Below are 22,083 nucleotides of genomic sequence, written 5' to 3'. Positions count from 1 at the left end.
ACTGTTTTTGCCAAAACTGTATGCTTGTTTCTTCTAACAATGAGAACAAATCTAATAAAAATAGGTATAGGTTTTATACCTAGAATGTTCTCTAGAATGGCCTAAGATAATAGATATAATTTCTATCTCTGTTGTCAGTCATAGTCACACACAAGAGTAATGGGCACTCGAAATAAGTTGTGATGGTTAGTTAATCTTGATGGTCAACTTGACTACATCTAGAATCACCATAGCAATATATTTTTATGGTGTTGATGAGAGTGTGGCAGGAATTTTTCCTGCCCATTGTATTTGCAGTGGCGCTTTGTGACTGGGCAGTAGAAGAGGTTGGTTGGAGCTGGGAATTGGAAAGAGAAAGGAAAGAGGAAAGAGAGGAGAGAAAGGGGGAGAAGGTTAGGAAAGATGGCCGGAGACATCCATGTCTCTAGGAGTCTTGGTAGTTAAACCATGTCAAAAAGTTAGATATTGGGTAACAATTCTAATTGTGTGGGCATCTTGTGTATTGAGTATCTGCTGATATATAAATCCACTGGATAATCTTTAAGCATTAAGAGTCTTCATTCTGCTGGGTACTGTGAGCACGGTGGATACTGTCAGGGGTTGAGTCAAGCATTATGAGGGTGGCAGAGTTGGCCTAAGAGCCATGCTTAGAGCCATAGACTCCACAGAGCTGATTGGTGGAGGCAGCAGCCATACCAACTTTTTGTGGGTCCTGGGCCTGCGCTCCTGGCAATCTGGTGCTGCTGTTAGAATGGGAACTTAGAGCAGGGAACATGGTGGTGGCCAAGGAGCTAGCCGAGCTGCATAGCCCTTTTTTTTTCCAAATACTTCCGGCTACATGAGGGTGTTTCTAGAAAGGGTAACTTGAAAAGAGAAGATCCAATCTGTGTGTAAGGGGAACCATTCAATGGGATGGGGTCTTGGAGTGACTTAAAAGGAGAAAGCAGGCTAAGCATTGGTATTTATCGCTGCATCCTTATTTGTATGCATAAAACTAGCTGCTATGAGCTCCTGTCTTTTTTGCTCTGATACTGTATCTCCTTTTAAAGTAAAAGCCAGAATAGACCCCTCCTCCTGTAAGTTGCTTCTTATCAGGTAGGAGAAAAGTAATTAATACACTGATACAACAGTGCAATTGAATTTTAAAATTTTCTCATTTTGCTAATATAAGGCTACATGGGCACATTTAAAGTCACATACATGTGTACACACACACACACACACACACACACACACACACACACATGAATGGTAGTTGAGAACAGCACAACACTAGAGCTGAGATGCAAGGAGTCTCGTAGAAGTGTTAAGGGTTTCTAGCTGAACTCTTAAAGCCAGCAAGAAATTGACTATTATGCTGTAGTTCTGAAACTTTATACCCTAATGCTTCTTAACCCCAAATCAAACAAATATTTTATAACATGATTGCTGATAATGAGATAATAATTTCCCTGGAATTCAATGATGATTTGTAGTAACAGATCAAACCAAAAATTATGAAGGTTATCCAAACAATACAATGTTTTGTTATCTTTGTGCTTCTTTGCCTAAAAAAGTAAAAATTTTTACTCCCTTGTCTTTAAAACTGAAATTCAGGGACTAGAAAGTAATAGACCCCGAGTAATCACTTTCCGTACAGTGGCCACGGTAGTCTCCTACCTTGCATTTTCTGTTCTTCTGCTTATGCACTGGTGCAAGTAGAGATACTCCTGAGGTGCACTGGTAGACAAGGCAGGCTGCATGTGGCTTGACACAGGGGGCTCAAATGTGAATAAAGTGGGCTGGCTAGAGTGTGAAGGGGCTGAAGACTTCCGTTCTCGGAGCAGGTGCTGACTGGAGCTGAACTCAGCTGGAGAAGAGCGGGGGCCATGACTGGCTGAAGAAAGGTTTCTTAGAGAGTCTGTGAAAAGAAGAAAAGGCTCTGTGAGTGAAATAAAGTAGGGAAAGTGTCCTTAATCCTAAAGGAAGCTGACAGAGAGAGATAAAGTATTCTGATAAGAGACAGTAATATGGCTGCCACAGTCTCTCCTTCATTCATTACCTCTGTCTTCCCAGGGTGGCAGGTTGGGCCTTGTGGTCACCTTGGCTGAGTTACACCTCTGAAAAGCTTAGGAGTAGTCTGAAGGCCAGGTTATCATAATCTAGACCTGATCTGCTCTACCCCAGGGGTTTGCCTATCCAATCCCAGAGTGATCCTGCCATTGACAAGACTAGACTCTGGATAGATGAGCACCATGCTTCCTTCCAGTAGGTGGCTCCTTAAGGGGAGCAGATGAAGTATGGAGTGAATGTATACTGTTGACATGACCGTGGCCTTGTCAAGGACCTCAGTGACTCTGCCGCACGAGCCTTCCTCAGGTGAGGCACAGAGGCATGGCAAGACCTTGCTCTGGTCTAGGTAACAGTGTTTATGAATAAGTGACCACTGTGTGCAAAACTGGTCAGTGTGTGAAAACACTAGAAACCTCAACTTTCCTCTCCTGGATGTTTGCAACCTAAGACTTTTTCCCTACAGAGAACTCCTACCCAGACTAGGTAACTTCTCCTCCTGTGTTATATGTAACAATAGGGCTGGGTTTCTGGTTTGTAGGTGCTCAACAGAAAGCACAGTTCAAGATCCCAGCTTTTCTATATGTCTGTATGTTGTTTCTTGGTGGCCTGGGACTCATATGTAGACAAGTTAGTCTCTAACTCAGAGATCTGCCTGCCTCTGCCTCCTGAATGCTGGGATTAAAGTTGTGTACTATCATGCTTGACTGGCTGTTCTTTCTTTATTCTCCTGTCACCCCAGTCAAGGTTTCCAGGACTAAGAAGCCATTTAGGGTATGGCAGGTTCCTGCTACTATTACCTCCCTCAAAGCTTCTGGCTTTGTTAAATGAGACATTGCTTACTAAAGACTCACTGATTAAGGTCCAGAACTATGCCTTTGTGCAATAATGATAAAAGCACAAATAAAAGCAGAGCTGTCCTTCAGACTAGACCCTTGGGTGTCCTGGTGCTCTTCCATGTTTTCTAAGGGCAGCTTTGTTCTTTGTTTCCCACTTTTCTCTTTCCACTGGTCTTTCTTTTTTCTTCTTATCTCAAACTCTTCTCTGTTGTATTAGAAAGGAAATGAGGCATTTAAGGACAGATAAAGGTTTAGAGTACTACACCCCAAGCCCAGAGCATTATTCATTTGGCTGGCTCTCTAAGCTTAGTCCACATTTCCTTAGTCTGACCCACTTCCTGCTTTCTCTCCACATATAAGCAAAGCAGATGGAAGCATCAATAGCCCCTGAGCATAGCAGCCTATTTGGGGGTGGGGGTAGGGAGTGATTATTTGATTCTCCTATGCTGTTCCTTCATCCTGGATTCCTTCTCTATACTTCTAGCAAGCTCATATGAAGACTTCAAGATCCTATGCAGATATTACATTCCCACATAAACCTTTCTGAATGCTTTTTTTCTTTCTGGGAGCCAACAGGTTTCAGCTCATGCTTCGTATAGACCTATGGCCATTCTGCTTCCTTGCTCTTGGTTTCTGAGAACTGTGTCAGTGAGGTTATTACTATACAGTCCTAGCATTTACCTAATAAAGTCCTACATAGGGAATTCTTAGTCTATGATTACATAAATAAAACATTTGGTATTTAAAAATTCCAACAGTGAAACTTATAATCTCAAGAAATAAAGGTATAAAGATATAAGTTCAGATAATGTGCTAGGTAGAGAGGAATATTTTGGGAGATGATGGCTTTCTAGGGTCACTCAAATCCTATCAGAAGAGACGAGGTTCTTTAGCTATTCTGTTTTCTGACCTATTTCAGGCTGCACTATCCATATGGCCCAAGGCAGAATTATGAGCTTATTAATGCTCTACAGTACTAATTACACTCTTAGTCACTCCTAGTACTGGAAGGGCATCTTCTGTCAGGACAGGAGAGAGAAAGTCAATGAGCCTCTAGGGAGAAACTGTTCCATGATAGTTGTCTTGATCTCCAAAATGAATTCCTATAACAGGTCTCGTAGTGACCTGGATGTTTGTTAACAGATTCAATGCATTTATTATTCCATTAGATTTGCAAAATGAACTCTCTAATGGTGGATGAAAGAAGGTTTATACTGGGGACAGAGCAGTCATGGCACCAGGGGAGGAACATAAGCTCTGTCTGAGAAGACACAGGGGAGGTGTAAAAGGAAACACTTTGATAAGGTTCTATATTCTCAGATGACTTTCTGGCTTCCTCTTGCTTTGTCTATCTCTTAATTCCTCAGAATCTAGTTCTAAACTTTCCTATAACTTCTCTCTGACTGTAAAGCCTTTCTCTGGAGGAAGATTGCCTATTATTAGGCTTTAAGTGCCACCCAAATGATGATAACTCTCAAACTTCAGTCTCTAGCTCAGTCCTTCCAGAGCTTCCTACTGTACATCACCCTTACCAGCTGGCCTCTTCCTTTATGTCCTATCAGCTAGTTAAGCCCAGAAACCTAAGCCAAGGTCCTTAGTTAAACACTTTCTGTCTCAGGAAAGCACATCAATACCTTTCCCCATCAGTTGTCAAAGCCAGAAACCTAGTCATTCTCTGACTCTCCCTGGCTTCTCAACATCCATGTCAGTCTGCATTGCTGCACTTAACGATGGCTTCCTGTTCTTCAGATGATTTACAGAGCTGTCTCTTGAAAACTATCTTCTTGTTTATTTCTTCCATAGTATTTCATACTAATTCTCTTTGCACTTCAGAGGATTTCAGGAAAAATACCAGTCTCTCTCCCTCATGATTCAGCTCCTCAGGCATTAGATTATAAACTCAGTGAATGGAAAGTCCAACACTTTCATAATAGTTGTGGCCTTGTGTCTTACCTACTGCATCATACAATTTAATATTTGTTGACCAAACAAATAAAACACACAAGATAATAAAGGACTACTTCTTCAGTAACAGTTACTGATTTCTTATTGCCTTCAAAATAAAGGTTCCTTGGTTTGACAATGAACCTTTTTTTTTTAATCTTAACCTTTTACCATAACCTTTATTTTGTCTTATCATTCAGTACTTCCCTCACATCCTGCAATAAATTATTAGTCTGGTATACAGATAAAGGTATGGCTATCTTTATCTCTGCAGCCCTCACCTTCAGCATAGATGGGAGTCAGTTGTGTGACCCAGTGTATTTACTTTAAAGTGATTTTGCCTCTCAGAATCTCAGTGTCCTTGTTTATAACAGGGAATTGGAAGACACATATAATCTTTATTACCTTTATTTACTTATTTACCTATGTTTGTACTGGTGACTGGATATGTATACCATAGTGCACATGAGCAGAGTAGAGGTGCCTACATGTAGAGGATCTCTACATAGTGATATCCTACATAGTGAGATTAAAAAACCCATCAACACAATATCTCTGTCTGAATGTATGTGATTATCTTCTGGTGCCTAGCTTCTAGGACTTGTCTCTCTCTCTCTATCATGTGGATCTGGGGTGTGTGAAGTTAGGCTGTCAAACTTAGCATCCAGTGCTTTACCTGCTCAATCTTCTCACAGGCCTGAAAGAAACAATCTTGACAAGCATGGTATACACAATCTTACATGTTGCTGGTAAATGACATATAATCCAACTGTCTCTCTATCTCCAATATACATAACTATAACAGCATACTCAATACATATTTGTTTAACAAGCATACTGAATAAATAAAAATATCTTCACCAACTCTACATCTGACAGAGGGCTAATATTCAAAATAACAAAGAATTCAAGAAGTTAAATATGAATAAACCAAATAACCCCATTAAAAATGGGGTATTAGCTGGGCGGTGGTGGCGCACGCCTTTAATCCCAGCACGTGGGAGGCAGAGGCAGGCAGATTTCTGAGTTCGAGGCCAGCCTGGTCTACAGAGTGAGTTCCAGGACAGCCAGGGCTACACAGAGAAACCCTGTCTCGAAAAACAAAAACAAAACAAAAAAAACCCAAAAAAACAAAACAAAACAAAAAAAAAAGGGTACGAAACAGAGTTTTCAACAGAGGGATCTCTAATGGCTGAGAAACACTTAAAAAGTGTTCAACATCTTTAGTCATTAGGGAAATACAAATTAAAAGGACTCTGAGATTCCATCGTATGCCCATGAGAATGCTAAGATCAAAAACTCAATGGACAGCACATACTGGCAAGCATGTGGAGCAAAGTGAATACTCTTCCATTGCTGGTGGGAGTGCAAATTTGTACAACCACTCTAGAAATCAATTTGCCAGTTTCTCCGAAAACTTGGAATAGTTCTACCCCAAAAGTGGTATACTCAGCTATACCACTCCTGGTATATCCCCAAAAGATGCTTGTATGCATGTGTGTGAACACACAGCAACAAGCCCCTCAAAATTCTCCAAAGATTCTGGCTCAACTATGTTCATAGAAACTTTATTTGTAATATCCAAAACTTGAAACAACCCAGATGTCCCCTCAACTGAAGAATGGATAAAGATGATGTGGTTCATTTACACAATGAAATACTACTCAGCTATTAAAAACAAGGACAACATGAAATTTGTAGGCAAATGGATGGAACTAGAAAAAATCATCCTGAGTGAGGTAACCCAGACCTAAAAGGACATGCATGGTAAGTTCTCACTTGTAAGTAGATATTAGCCATAAAGTACAGGATACCTATGCTACAATCCATAGGCCCAAGAAGCTAAATAACAAGGAGGGTGAAGAGAGGATACTTGAATTTTACTTAGAAGGAGAAATAAAATAGACATTGGACATGGATGATGGATGGATGGATGGATGGATGGATGGAGGCAACTGTGTGGGAAAGGGGGTGGGGAGTGGAATGGGATTTGGGGATCATATGTAAGGAGATCAGGAGAAAAGAATATAAATTGGAAGCAGGTAGGGTGGGGGCATCTCTAAGATGTGCCAGAGTCCCAGGATGGGGGAGGCTCCAGAAAGTCTATGGCAGTGACTATAGCTGAGACTCCTAGCAGTGGGCGATATAGACCCTGAAGTGGCCAACTCCTCTAGCCAGGCAGGACTTCCAGTGGAGGGATAAAGACAGCAACCCACTAATAGAAGAGCATGTGGAGGAAGAGCCTCGAATACTTGGGCACAGGGGAAAAGTTCCTGAACAGAACACCAATGGCTTATGCTCTAAGATCAAGAATTGACAAATGGGACATCATAAAATTGCAAAGCTTCTGTAAGGCAAGGGGCACTGTCAATAGGACAACATGGCAACCAACAGATTAGGAAAAGATCTTTACCAATCCTACATACAATAGAGAACTAATATTCAATATATACAAAGAATTCAAGATATTAGACTCCAGACAACCAAATAACATTATTTACAAAATGGGATGCAGAGCTAAACAAAGAATTCTCAACTGAGGGAACTCAAATGGCCAAGAAGCACCTAAAGAAATGTTCAACATCCTTAGTCATCAGGGAAATGCAAATCAAAACAACCCTGAGATTCCACCTCACACCAGTCAGAATGACTAAGATAAAAAACTCAGGTGATAGCAGATGCTGGCGAGGATGCAGAGAAAGAGGAACACTCCTCCATTGTTGGTGGGATTGCAAGCTGGTACAACCACTCTGGAAATCAGTCTGGCAGTTCCTCAGAAAATTGGACATAGCATTACCTGAGGATCCAGCTATACCACTCCTGGGCATATACCCAGAAGGTGCTCCAACATATAACAAGCACACATGCTCAACTATGTTCATAGCAATCTTATTTATAATAGCCAGAAGCTGGAAAGAACCCAGATGTCCTTCAACAGAAGAATGGATACAAAAAATCAGAACTGAAAAGGGAGACATAACAACAGGAACAGAGGAAATTTAAAAAATCATCAGATCCTAATACAAAGGCCTATACTCAACAAAATTGGAAAATCTGGATGAAATGGACAATTTTCTAGATAGATACCAGGTACCAAAGTTAAACGAGGAGCAGATAAACCATCTAAACAGTTGCATAACTCCTAAAGAAATAGAAACAGTCATTAAAAATCTCCCCACCAAAAAATGTCCCGGGCCAGATGGTTTCAGCGCAGAATTCTATCAGACCTTCAAGGAAGACCTAATACCAATCCTCTTCAAGCTATTCCATCGAATAGAAACAGAAGGAACACTACCCAATTTGTTCTATGAAGCTACCATTACACTCATACCTAAACCACAGAAAGACCCAACAAAGAAAGAGAACTACAGACCAATCTCTCTTATGAATATTGATGCAAAAATACTCAATAAAATTCTTGCAAACTGAATCCAACAACACATCAAAGCAATCATCCATCATGATCAAGTAGGCTTTATCCCAGGAATGCAGGAATGGTTCAATATTCGGAAATCCATCAATGTAATCCACTACATAAATAAACTCAAAGAAAAAAACCACATGGTCATCTCACTAGACACTGAGAAAGCATTTGACAAAATTCAACATCCCTTCATGTTAAAAGTCTTGGAAAGATCAGGAATTCAAGGCCCATACCTAAACATAGTAAAAGCAATATACAGCAAGCCAGTAGCCAACATCAAACTAAATGGAGAGAAACTTGAAGCAACCCCACTAAGATCAGGGACTAGACAAGGCTGCCCACTCTCACCTTACCTATTCAATATAGTACTGGAAGTCCTAGCTAGAGCAATTAGACAACAAAAGGAAGTCAAAGGGATACAGATAGGAAAGGAAGAAGTCAAAATTTCACTATTTGCAGATGATATGATAGTATACTTAAGTGACCCTAAAACTTCCACCAGAGAACTCCTAAACCTGATAAACAACTTTAGCAACGTTGTTTATCAACTCAAACAAATCAGTAGCCTTCCTATACTCAAAGGATAAACAGGCTGAGAAAGAAATTAGGGAGATGACACCCTTCACAATAGCCACAAATAAAATAAAATATCTTGGAGTGAATCTAACCAAGCAAGTGAAAGATCTGTATGAAAAGAACTTCAAGTCTCTGAAGAAAGAAATCAGAGAAGATCTCAGAAGATGGAAAGATCTCCCATGCTCCTGGATTGGCAGGATTAACTTAGTAAAAATGGCCATCCTGCCAAAAGCAATCTACAGATTCAAGGCAATACCCATCAAAATTCCAAATCAATTCTTCATAGAGATAGAAAGAGCAATTTACAAATTCATTTGGAATAAGAAAAAACCTAGGATAGCTAGAACTATTCTCAACAATAAAATAACTTCTGGGGGAATCACCATCCCTGACCTCAAACTGTACTACAGAGCAGTAGTGATAAAAACTGCATGGTATTGGTACAGAGACAGGCAGAAAGATCAATGGAATAGAATTGAAGACCCAGAAATGAACCTGCACACCTATGGTCACTTGATCTTTGACAAGGGAGCTAAAGCCACCCAGTGGAAAAAGGTCAGCATATTCAACAAGTGGTGCTGGGTCAACTGGAGGTCAGCATGTAGAAGAATGCAAATTAATCCATTCTTATCCCCTTGTACAAAGCTCAACTCCAAGTGGATAAAGGACCTTCACATAAAACCATATACACTGAAACTATTAGAAGAGAAGTTGGGGAAGACCCTCGAATACCTAGGCACAGGGGAAAAGTTCCTGAACAGAACACCAATGGCTTATGCTCTAAGATCAAGAATCTACAAATGGGACCTCATCAAATTGCAAATCTTCTGTAGGACCCTGGTCCTGGAGGGCGTCCCATGATAGTCTCCCGGCTGGGGGCAGGGCATGAGCTGGGAGGGGAGATTGCCTGCCCCTGCAGCTGCCTCTGGCGTTCCGTCGCTGACCAGTCTCCTCCAGGTGTTGCCCCTGCTTCTCCGCACTGTCTCCCGGGTGTTGCCCCTGTTTCTCCGAGCTGAAATGGTCCGGGCTCGAGCTAGGCCGATAAGGAGCCGACTAGCTGACAAGGAGGCAGCCTGGCGTTCCAGGAAAGCTCTGGGGAGAGCCGGCGGGTTGCCAAGCGTTACAGCTCTTTGCTAAGCTGAGAAGAGCCGGCCAGGTAGCAGGGAAGGGCGGCGGCGGCGGGTCAACGATGGAAGTTCTCGGACACCTGGATGGTTCTTGTGTGCGCTTTACTTCTCAATTAAGCTCAATATATACAGTTTGGGGTGGGCGAAGGTTTTAGCAGCAGGTAACCTCATTGGCTTAGTCTGAGGTTTTTGGGGATGCCTCATATGCATGTGAGGAAAGCCTGGGGCACCATTCCTACGTGACCCGATGGTCATAGACCTCTCACCGTCTCTGTGGAAGGGGCTGTTAAGGGCGGAAGCTGAGAGAGCCAGGGGGCCAGGAAAAGAGCTGATACTGTCCCTGAAGGGTCTCTGGGGTTCAAAGCTTGTTCAACCAGACACCTGGTTGTCTCTCAGCTCAGTGCCTTACAATCTTATGTAAGGCAAAGGACACTGTCAATAAGACAAAACGGCAACTAGCAGATTGGGAAAAGATCATTACCAATCCTAGATCTGATAGAGGGCTAATATCGAATATATACAAAGAACTCAAGAAATTAGACGCCAAACAACCAAATAACCCTATTAAAAATGGGGTACAGAGCTAAACAAAGAATTCTCAACTGAGGAAACACGAATGGCTGAGAAGCACCTTAAGAAATGCTCAACATCCTTAGTCATCAGGGAAATGCAAATCAAAACAAGAATGAGATACCCACCTCACACCAGTCAGAATGGCTAAGATAAAAAATTCAGGTGATAGTAGATGCTGGCGAGGATGTGGAAAAAGAGGAACACTCCTCCATTGTTGGTGGGGTTGCAAGCTGGTACAACCACTCTGGAAGTCAGTCTGGCGGTTCCTCAGAAAATTGGACATAGCACTACCTGAGGACCCAGCTAATACTACTCCTGGGCATATACCCAGAAAATGCCCCAACATATAACAAAGACATATGCTCCACTATGTTCATAGCAGCCTTATTTATAATAGCCAGAAGCTGGAAAGAACCCAGATGCCCTTCAACAGAGGAATGGATACAAAAAATGTGATACATTTATACAATGGAATGTTACTCAGCTATTAAAAATAATGAATTTGAGAAATTCTTAGGTAAATGGATGGAACTAGAAAATATCATCCTGAGTGATGTAACCCAGTCACAAAAGAACACACATGGTATTTATTCACTGATAAGCGGATATTAGCCCAAAAGTTTGAAACAACAAAGATTCAACTAACAGACCACATGAAGCTCATGAAGAAGGAAGAACAAGTGTGGATGCCTAGGTCTTTCTTAGAAGGAGTAACTAAACACCCAGGGGAGCAAATATGGAGACAAAGTGTGGGACAGAAATTGAAGGAGAGGTTGTTTGGAGACCATTCCACCTGGGCATTCATCCCATGTGCAGTCACCAAAAATAGACGCTGATATGGATGACAGGAAGGGAATGCTGACAGCAGCCTGATAAGGCTGTCTCCTTAGAGGTCCCCCAGAGTCTTTCATACCCAGAGGCAGATACTCGAAGCTAACCATTAATCTGATCAAGGGTTACCAATGGAGAAGTTAGAGAGTAGACTGAAGGAGCCGAAAGGGTTGGTGGCCCCATGAGGAGAGCAACAATACCAACCAGCCAGACCTCACTGGGGTCTAAACCACCAGCCTAGGAGCACATATGGAGGGACACATGACTCCAGCAGTATATGTAGGGGAGGATGGCCTTGTTGGGCATAGGTGGGAGAGGAGATCTTTGGTCCCATGAAGGCTGAACACTGAGTGTGGGGGGGAATCTGAAGGTGGGGAGTGGGAGTGGGGGGGTAGGTGGGTGCACACCCTCATAGAAGCAGGAGGAGGGGGGATGGGATAGGGAGTTCCTGGGTGGTGGGGGGAATGGGGTAAGGGGATAAAATTTGAAATGTAAATATTATATCCAATAAAAGAGGGGGAAAAAAGAAAAGCTGTTAGAACCAACATCTTTAATAAAATGTCAGCCCTCTTTAAAAAATTATCTTGATACTAAAATTTGTTTTGAGAATTGTATATTGCAGAATACACAGCCTTGGTGTATCTACTCATCAAGTAAGCTGAGCAGACCTGCTCAAACCTCTGAGGTCCTGGAATTCCATCTGGATGCAGTGAAGACACAGCATCAGAGGCTTATCAATTTACTCTTCCCCCCACTCCTCTTCTAATATCTCAACGCCCATAATCAGCTTGAAGAAGCTAATGAAGAGTCAGCGCCCCTATTCCCTGGGCTTGGGGACTAAGGTGGTAAATATTGGGCTGTCTTTCTAGGGAAAAGTAGCGGGTTTGTGGGAATAGAGAGGATTAGCTAGGATTTATTGCATAGCCAGAATCTATTGGTAGAAATATGTACAATTATTATCAAGATGAAGATATAATTTATTAAATGGCATCAATTTACTTTGATTACAAATTTTAAGGTTTTCATTGGTACAAGCTTCTTATTGATATAAAAGTGAGATGAATATTGATACTCTCATAGGCATTGTACCAGTATAACACATTTAGGAATACAAGGCTTAGACCCGGTCCTTCTTTAACTTTTTTTTTTTTTTTTAACAGATTTGAGATGGTTAGCCTGTGAGTTAAGGGACTATAGCAAATTCATGGCTTGGAGTTTATTGTTAGGGTGTTTTCTATGTTTTATTTAGAAATAGCTGAGTGGAGTTAACAGACAACAGTCCAGATTACTTTACATGGATAGTTGGTTTTCAAAACGTCAGAAGTCCACAGAATTGACGTTACAAACATTTCTGTATTAATGTTCATTTTGATTAGAGACCTGTCTGCTCCTGACAGCTTCCTGTCTTGGATTCTAAGAAGAAATTGAGCATCTTTGGAGTTACTCCAGTTGTGGTGAGACAGCCACTAGACAAGAATTGATTCTTTCCATCTACAGACAAATTACTGTCCAGAAAAGGACATACTTGCAGAATAGTCGATTGATTATATCTGCCTAGACAGAGTAATCAGCCCTTAATAATTCTACATCACTAAGGTCTGTCAGATGATCCTGGGCCAGAAGGCTGAAGATTTGATGCTCCAACATTCTGTAGTATAGGGACTGTCCAGGTGTTCAGCTGTCTCTATAAATTGGCTAAGTTTTAGAAGCTATGCTTTGTGCTTCCCATAATTTTAGTTAACTCAGTCATTCTGGATTTCTGATGGGGTTGAAAACTTATAGTCTCATAGCCAATCCTTGCTATTTACTTTGAGAGAAAAGATCTGAGTGGATGGTTTTCAGCTGACATTCATTCTAAAGCCAAGAAAAAAAAAGCCAGGTTCAGAACTAAGTGTTTTAGTTAGGAGAGATGACAGAGGTTCTGGTTAGTCAACAAAATGATGGACTGGGTATTAGGACTATCTTGTACCTCACTGGTACAAATAGGCATAATTATGCTCTAAATGTATTTTGAGAGAAAAGTTTTATTTTAACAGGAAGGGTGATATGTAGGAGGAGCTAACGTGGGAGGAGTAAGGAGAGGAGGAGTAAGGAGAGGAGGGGGAGGAGAAGTAGGAGGAGCTAGGTGATGAGAGAGAAAGAGAGAGAGGGGCCAGACATGGAGGCAGATGTTCACATGTCTCCGCCAGTCAAAGATAGTTGATATATCTAGGTTGGGTATTGAGTTACACCTCCGATTGAGCATTACCAAACTTATAAAGCCTTTGATTAGCATTTTTAAAAAATTGTATAAAAGCAAAAAGGAAAAGGGGGCATGGGATAGGGGTTTTTTAGGGAGGGGAAAGGGGGAAAGGGGATGGCATCTGAAATGTAAATAAAATATCCAAAAAAAAGAATGGATACAAAAATGTGGTACATTTACACAATGGAGTACTACTCAGCTATTAAAAACAATGAATTCGAGAAATTCTTAGGTAAATGGATGGAACTAGAAAATGTCATCCTGAGTGAGGTAACTTAATCACAAAAGAACATACATGGTATGCACTCATTGATAATTAGATATTAGCCCAAAAGCTCGCAATATCCATGATACAACCACAGACCACATGAAGCTCATGAAGAAGGCAGACTAAAGTGTGGGTGCTTCAGTCCTTCTTAGAAGGAGTAACAAAATACTTATGGGAGCAAATATGGAGACAAAGTGTGGAACAGAAACTGAAGGAGGGGCCGTCAGGAGACTGCTCCACCTGAGTATCCATCCCATGTGCAGTTATCAAAGGCAGACGCTGATGTGGATGCCAGGAAGTGGATTCTTGCATGCTGACAGGAGCCTGATATAGCTGTCTCCTTATAGGTCTGCCAGAGCCTGACATATACAGAGGCGGATGCTCACAGCTAACCAATGAACTGATCATTGGGTTCCCAATGGAGGAGTTAGAGAGAAGGTTGAAGGAGTTGAAGGCATTTGCGGCCCCATGGGAAGAGCAACAATACCAACTAACCAGAGCTCCCAGGGTCTAAACCACCAGCCTGGGAGCACATAAGGAGGGACCCATGGCTCCAGCTGTATATGGTGGGGAGGATGGCCTTGTTGGACATAGTTGGGAGAGGAAGTCTTTGTTCCTGTGAAGGCTGGATGCCCCAGTGTGGGGGAATTCGAGGGCAGGAGGTTGGAATGGGTGGGTGTGGGCACATCCTTATAGACGCAGGAGGAGGGGTGATGGGATAGTGGGTTTCTGGGTTGGAGGGGGGGAATGGAGAAAGTGGATAACATCTGAAATGTAAATAAATATCCAATAAAAAACTAATTAAAAAAAAAAAGAAGAAAAAGACAGCAAGCCATCCACAAAACCTTCAACCTAAAATGTTTCCTGCCTACATGATGTCCAGGGACAAAGATGGAACACAGCCTCAGGGAATGGCCAACCAATGACTGCCCCAAATTGGAACTTATCCCATGGGCAAGAACCAATCCCTGACAAATATTAACAATACTGTTATGCTTGCAGACAGGTGTGAAGCAACAATTAATGAAAAAAAGAGGTTATGAATTGGAAAGACAGCAAAGAGGATGATATGGTAGGATTTGGAAGAAGGAAAGAAAAGGGAGAAATGATAGAACTATGTTAAACATTTCAAAAAATAAAAGGCAGCTAATGACAAAGTGTGCATGTGTGAACATATAACAAGCTCCTCAAAATTCAATTCTCCAAAACAATCAAATGACTTCAAGCTTGCTTATTTAAAGGATGGTGATGGTTGATAGTAATGGTGGTGATAATAAGTCAAATTCCGTTTACTGGAATTCAGTTTTTTCTCATTCTGGACACAGAAGGGACAGTATCCATGTAGCCTTGTGCCTCATCAGAGCGGCCTACACACCATAAGAAGGAGCTCTGGCGGGGCTGCCTTCACTTTCCCTGTCAGCTGCAGGCAGGATATCAGCCAGCTTGGGTTTTGTGGTTTTCTGTTTTGTTCACTATAGCTTTCCTGCCAGCTAGCTTGCCTTTGGTAAGTAAAGTATGTTTTACATGTACATGTATGTATAGGCAATGTTGTTGTGCACTGTGTAAAGTTTACCCTTGTGTTGTTAAAATGCTGATTTTTCTGCCCTCTTATCTTGTTTCAGTGTGGACATGGCATTGTAATGCTTATACCAAGAATCTCCTGTCTCAAATTTGTGTAAAGAGTTCTTATCATTTATTCTTTGCCTTTTCAATAAATGCTGATCACCCAGTGGTTGGGCAGAAGAGAGAATAGGGCAAAAACTTCTGCCAGACAGGAGGAGGAGAGGTGGGGGCAGTTTCAGATCTGAGATGAGGATGAAGAGATGAGCAATGAGGAAAGTGTCTGAGAAGACACCATGAGAAAAAACACCTGAAGCCCAAAGAGCCAGATAAATAATAATATGTAGTATTTGGGATCATGGCTGGGAGCTAGCCAGATTAATTTAGGGGTCAATATAATCATTTAACTACACAGCTATTGAGGTGCAGCTTGAAATAAATCTTGGTTCCTCTATGTGGTTATTGCAGACTAGCAACAGGAAAGAAATACACCCACCTTATTAATTCACTGCTTGCATTTATATAAAAACAATTCATTTTATATGTTATGTTCTCTATATGGATGATTCCTTGGCTCAGTAGTGCTATGACTTAAGATCAGCAACACTCCATGTCTCAGACTATAATTAACAAATTTCAAAATTATATCTAAATATTTCATGGAACAAAATCTCCATGGTATGATATATATGTGAATGGAGTTTCTTTTGTAACTCTGCCTCTAGCTAGCTATTTAATTGAATAAGTATGTTAATTGCCTTTGGTGGAGCTTGTCCACCTCAGCTGTGAACAGTTACTAGTGCTATATACCCTACTGTTAATTATAGTGGTCTTCTGAGAGCACAGACTTGAAACACATACACCAAACCTCTCAGACATAAATGTTTCTAACAGCACTGTTCATGAAAGCTATAAAGTAGAAATCACCCAAAGAGGCGCTGGAGGGATGGCTAAGTGGTTAAGAGTACTTGCTGCTCTTGAAAAAGATACTAGCACCAACATAGGAATTCATAACCACTCTTAACTCCAGTTCCAGGAGATATAGCTATCATCCGGCCTGCAAAGGTACTTGGTACACATATGTTGCATATATATATATATATATATATATATATATATATATATATATATGTAATTACTTACATAAACACATAAGAATAAGTAAAATTTAAGAAGAAACATCCCAAATTGCTCACTAACTAATGAGTAGCTAAATAAAATGTAACAGTACACAAACCAGACTATTAGACATCCAAATCAACAAAAACACTTATATACACTATTTTGATGAACCTTCAAAACAATGTACTATGTAAAGGAAGCCAGTTATAAAAGATGAAGACCATACAGTATAATTTATATGAAATGTTTGGAACAGACAAATCCACAACAGAAAGCAGATCCAATGAATGTTCAAGACTGAGCACAGTGGTGGGTGACTACTAATGACTATGAGGTTGCTTTTGGAACAGTGAAACAGGTGCCTATGCGACTGTGTGAATATAAACAACACATTGAACTGTATACTTAAGTGAATGTGATGGTATGTGAACTATATCTTGTTAAAGCTTTAAACATACAGTTTGATAGTTTCTCAACAAGCTAAGTATACCTGTCCTACACAAAAAAGTTAAATTTATATGACCCAGCAGTCCCACATGAAGGTATATGTCTTAAAGAAATGTAAAATGTCCATAAAATGAACATATACAGAAATGTTCAGGGCTAGTAAAGATAGTTCAGTATGTAAAGGTGCCTGCTGCCAATCCTGACAACCTGAGTTTCATCCCCAGGATCAAACTTTATGTTCTAAGCAATCAAACTAGCCCAAAATATCAGACACTAGATTGTCATGATGACTGCATAACGTTTACTCCAAATGATTTATGAAAGACCATACACGTCTGGGCTACATATGCCCTGGAGTTCCAGGAGTTCAAGGTCATGCTTGGCTAAACCATAAAGCTTGAGGCTAGTCTGGGATATATAGTGATATTATGTCTCAAACATCAGAACAAAACAATAGAAAACAAACCAAGACACCACACACACACACACACACACACACACACACACACACACACACACACACACATTCCTAGAAAACTATTTAGTGTGGGCAAGAGATTAAGAGAAGTATAATAACATATACCTGCCAGGCATAATAGCTCATGTCTATAATACCAGCCCTTGGGAGGCTAAGGCAGGAGAATAACTGTGAGTTCAAAGCTAGTCTGGCCTACGTAGTGGGTTCTAGGTCGGCCAACGATACATAATGAGACAATGTCTCAAAAAAGTGTGTTTGGGAGGCAGTCATGGTGGCACACTCCTTTAACCCAGGCTTAACTAAGGAGGTAGAAGGAGAAAGATCACTCACTGTGTTTAATGCCAGCTTGGTCTACACAGCAAGTTCCAGGCCAGCCAGGATTGCATAGTGAGAACTCCCCCCCCCCCCAAAAAAAAATACAAAGCTCATTTGACCTTTATTTTTTCCTTATTTCTTTCTTAAGTGAAAACTGAACACTTGGTAAACACTTAGTCCCCACTAAAGTGGTATCTCATTCACCCCATAATCACAACAGGGCACTATGACTTAGAGACCCAAGTGGGTTGGAAAATCCTTTCCAGACAGTTGACATTCATTTCTGAACAGGAGTTAGTTTACCCAGACCCAAATCTGGTTCTGCCATCATCTGACTGAAATCATGTGCAGTTCAGAGCTTTAGTTCCTGCCTTCAGAGTTGAAAGGATAAGACCTGACCTATATCCTTATCTTATGTGGCTATTTTCAGAATTGAGATCATAGTGTGAAAGCAGACCATACGTGTGTGTGTGTGTGTGTGTGTGTGTGTGTGTGTGTATGTGTGTATGTCGGTGTCTGTGTGTGTATGTGTGTATAAAAACAAAATGTTAATAAGATTTGTTTTTATTGCCTGGAATCTTCTAAGAGAAGTAAATATAGTACAAATAAAGGAAAAACATTAGACAATGTATGGCTGGGATGCTTTTGTTTTTGGTATGAAATGGACATGCTATTGCAATGATGTGTCTTAGATCATTAGGAACACAGTAACACAGCAAGAAGAAAAGGGAGGTAGGTTTCCAGACTCCTGGCCTGGCTTCTATCTCTAAGTCTAGACTAAAGATAACAACTGCAAATGTCTGAGTCAATTTGTTTTCTTTTAAGCAGAGTTTTATTTTTTTCCTTTTCTTCCTGGCTTCTTTTTAGGACTTTACAAAATCACCCCCCTTCCTTTCTACAACCACCCCTGGGAAGCCTGCCCAGCATGCAAGTACTCCTCCCACCTCCTTGCAAAACTTCAGTGTAGGAAGCTCAGAGGGTTTTAGTAGAGGAGCTCTGCTCAGGCCAATCCAGCCATCAACAAGCTGGCAATAACAGGGGCAGGAAAGGAGAACTGGCAGGGGTTTCTGGAAAAGATGATTGGCCAAATTATGACTAGTTCTCTTATCTGAATGCCCTTTTTATCTTTATTCCTCCTCTCCAAATTATCCTCACCCCCAAAAGTCTCAGTGGGTCTCAGAATCCAGACACAGGGAGACCAAAAACTGGAGCCTACACTGGACCCAAAGCCTGCCTCTTCTAACTCTGAGCTCTGAGTCTTAGACATGGAAGGATTAGAGATCATTCTATAAAAAGTATTCATCATACTACTCAAGCCCTTATTACTGTGAGGCCTTCAGATGGTCAAGAAAGATGACTGGATGCATGGACAAGCAAGACAGTAAATGTCATTGTTCCAGTCAACTACCTTATATGCTACATCGAGGACTATTAAGAACAGAAATTAGATCAGTGACCATAAGTTACATCTATTATTTATTAGGCACTTACAAAGTATTCCTAGCTACTGTGAGAGAAAGAGTTCTTACTGTTTTTGCAGAGGACAGGAGTTTGATTTTTAGTATCACATGGGGCAGCTTACAATCACACATAACTCTAGTTCCAGGGTGATTTGATGCCTCTGGCCTCTATAAACATCTACACACACACACACACACACACACACACACACACACACACACACACGTCCAAAGAGCAAAGAACTCAGAGTTAGAAGAAGCAGGCTTTGGGTCCAGCCTAGGCTCCAGTTTTGGTCTCCCTGTGTCTGGATTCTGAGACCCACTGAGATTTTTGGAGTGAGAATTATTTGGAGAGAAGGGATAAAAATAAAAAGGGCATTCCGATAAGGGAACTAGTCATCATTTGACCACTCCACGCACAATCTATACACCTATACACACACATATGTACATATATATTATTAAAAATAATACAAATAAATCTTAGCAAACAAAGGATTTAGAAATTGTAATAAAAAATTTAGAGTTATATATTGGAGGATATTTGATTACATGGTGAGCCCTGAGATTGGGTGTTTACTGGAAAAAAATGTTTCTAGTTGTGTTGTGGCTCAGACTTAGCATACACATTTAATCCTGCAGGCTGGAATAGAGACATGTCCTTATTACACACCTTTAATCCCAATAAATGAAGGTGAAGTTAGTTTGTAGAAGGAAGCACCTATGTTTGAAAGTGATGTCTAATTGAGTGGCAGACAGTGATGAACCAGAGAAAGATTTGGCAGAATAGGATCTGCCCAACTCTCATGAGAACTCAGAGAAAAGAGGCTATTTAAGAGAGAACAAGCTGAGAGAGAAAAAGGAGAAAGGGCAGTTTTATTGGGACAGTTGGACAGAGGCAGGAGGAGGGAAGGAGGGAGAGAGAAAGGGAGGAAGGGAGAGAGAGAAAGAGAGATAAAGCCAGAAGAAACCAGAGAATGAGAAGGGGCCAGAAGATTAGAACATATAGCCAAAGTTAGTATGAGGTCAAGCATGGCAATTCAGAAGAAGCTGAGAGAAGCCAGATTGAATCAATCAGCTTGGAGAGGAGTTTTGGGCCAGAAGAGATGAGCTGACCAACCAGATCAGAAAGAGTCAGAAAGGGTAAACTTATTCAGCAGTAAGTTTCAGAGGCTGAATACATTCTTGGCCTAGATTAGACTGTACAAGGCTAGAAGATTTCAGAACTAGGTCTAGGTTAGCAGAAGAAGGCAATAAGCCTCTGAGACAACAATTATATCAGGTTTATAAAAGTTACTTTTACAGTCATACAGCTAGAAAAGCCATAGAGAAGATCTGAAAAAAAGCTCTATTTTCAAATCTCATTCCTACTTGCATAGGTGAATGAGTTTCACAAGACCACAGTAGATAAACAGTATCTACTGTTTGTGGGAAGCAGAGTCAAGGAATAAAATGAGAGTCTAGTCCTAGGCCTGCTATTTCATCTACCTGAACTTTATCTTTCTCTTTATAAAAGGAAAGGTTAGATTAAAATAAGGGTTCACATTGATTAGAAAAAATTGATCCCAGTGAAGACCCAATAAACCACATATCCATGGAGATGTAGGTTATCATCCTCTGATTTGGCTTAGCAATCAAGAGTTAGGACACACTGAAATCTCAAGTATAAAGCATTCTCTGAGAGTTAAATGAAGGAACAAATACTTCCAACCCCTTTCTTTGTATCACTAAACTGAAACTCATCTATGTTCTGACTGTCTGTTCATAACAGCTACTCACAGCTAACTCCCAAGCAACAGTGTGTAACAGAAAGAACACTGAAATAGACTCTCTAGAAACATGGATCCAGTTTCTAAAGTCACTTTAGCACTTTAGCAAAGTTTTTGATGTTGTTGTGTGCCTCATTTCCCATGACATCATGCCAAATTCCAGGGAAAACACTGAGTCTGCAGACTTCTTTGAAGGACTCAGTGAGAGGAAATATAGGCAAACAGCATTTTTGGTTTTGCAGTGCTTAGCATCAAACCCAGGGCCTCATAGATGCTAGGTGAGTGCTCTACCACTCAGCCATACACCCAATCAATAATCAGCAATTATTTACTTCTCAATAAACCGTTTGGCTTTTATTCCAAGAAGTGAGATAGTAGAAGTAAACTTATAAGGTCTAATGGGAGAAAATGATTGATGAATTTTAAAGCCAGAATGGTATAGAATCATAAGTGGTGAGCAATCCTATTATAAAGTTAACTAGAAAACCAGATAGATGGAGAAAAAGATGCAAGACCATTAACAAGTACAGGGCAAGACTGGTTTGATAGTTCCAGTCATTTGAATTCATAATAGCAAGCATGAAATTACTTACAAAGGCATAATTCTCTAGTCTTTCAATAAATATCATAATCAGGAGAAGTAATTCCAAATAACAAGGGCAAACACATATATGGGCTCCACTGAGTAGATAACCTCATTAGCAAGTGGCAAACAGAAGAACCTCTGGAGCCTGCTTTCTTGTTTACCACTCCCAGCCCTCCCCAAATCTTTCATCTACAATTCAAGGAATGGTGGCCCAGAGAAGGGAGACTACTTGTCTAAGACTATATATTGAGGTCAGAAATGAACTGTGGCATCAGAATTCAAATCTCTTGGTCCCAAAGAACATGGTATCACTAAGAATGAGGAATTATTCTCTACAGTATGTGTGTATCCATAAGAAGTCATAAGATCTGATCACCAGAACACTGGCTGCCTGGAATTTTGGGTTTTTTTTTCTAAGTTTATGGCATTCCTCATATTTTCACAGTAAGTAAACATGTGTTAGATCAAACTTA

The 22,083-nt window shown here is 40.8% G+C and overlaps 1 protein-coding gene across 3 annotated transcripts in view; it reads right to left on the bottom strand.

Annotated features, from left to right (window-relative positions):
• Gab2 (GRB2 associated binding protein 2) overlaps window positions 1-22,083 on the bottom strand; it is a 185,934-nt gene that overhangs the window by 29,715 nt on the left and 134,136 nt on the right. For all 3 annotated transcript variants that reach the window (XM_034515634.2, XM_076938143.1, XM_076938148.1), the window contains exon 3: window positions 1,660-1,900. In XM_034515634.2, the coding sequence (XP_034371525.1) occupies window positions 1,660-1,900 (241 nt within the window). The remainder of the gene's footprint in view (window positions 1-1,659; window positions 1,901-22,083) is intronic.

The sequence above is a fragment of the Arvicanthis niloticus genome, chromosome 1 (genome assembly GCF_011762505.2).
Source record: "Arvicanthis niloticus isolate mArvNil1 chromosome 1, mArvNil1.pat.X, whole genome shotgun sequence".
Lineage (NCBI taxonomy): Eukaryota > Metazoa > Chordata > Mammalia > Rodentia > Muridae > Arvicanthis > Arvicanthis niloticus.
This window is presented reverse-complemented; position numbering and strand designations above follow the sequence as displayed.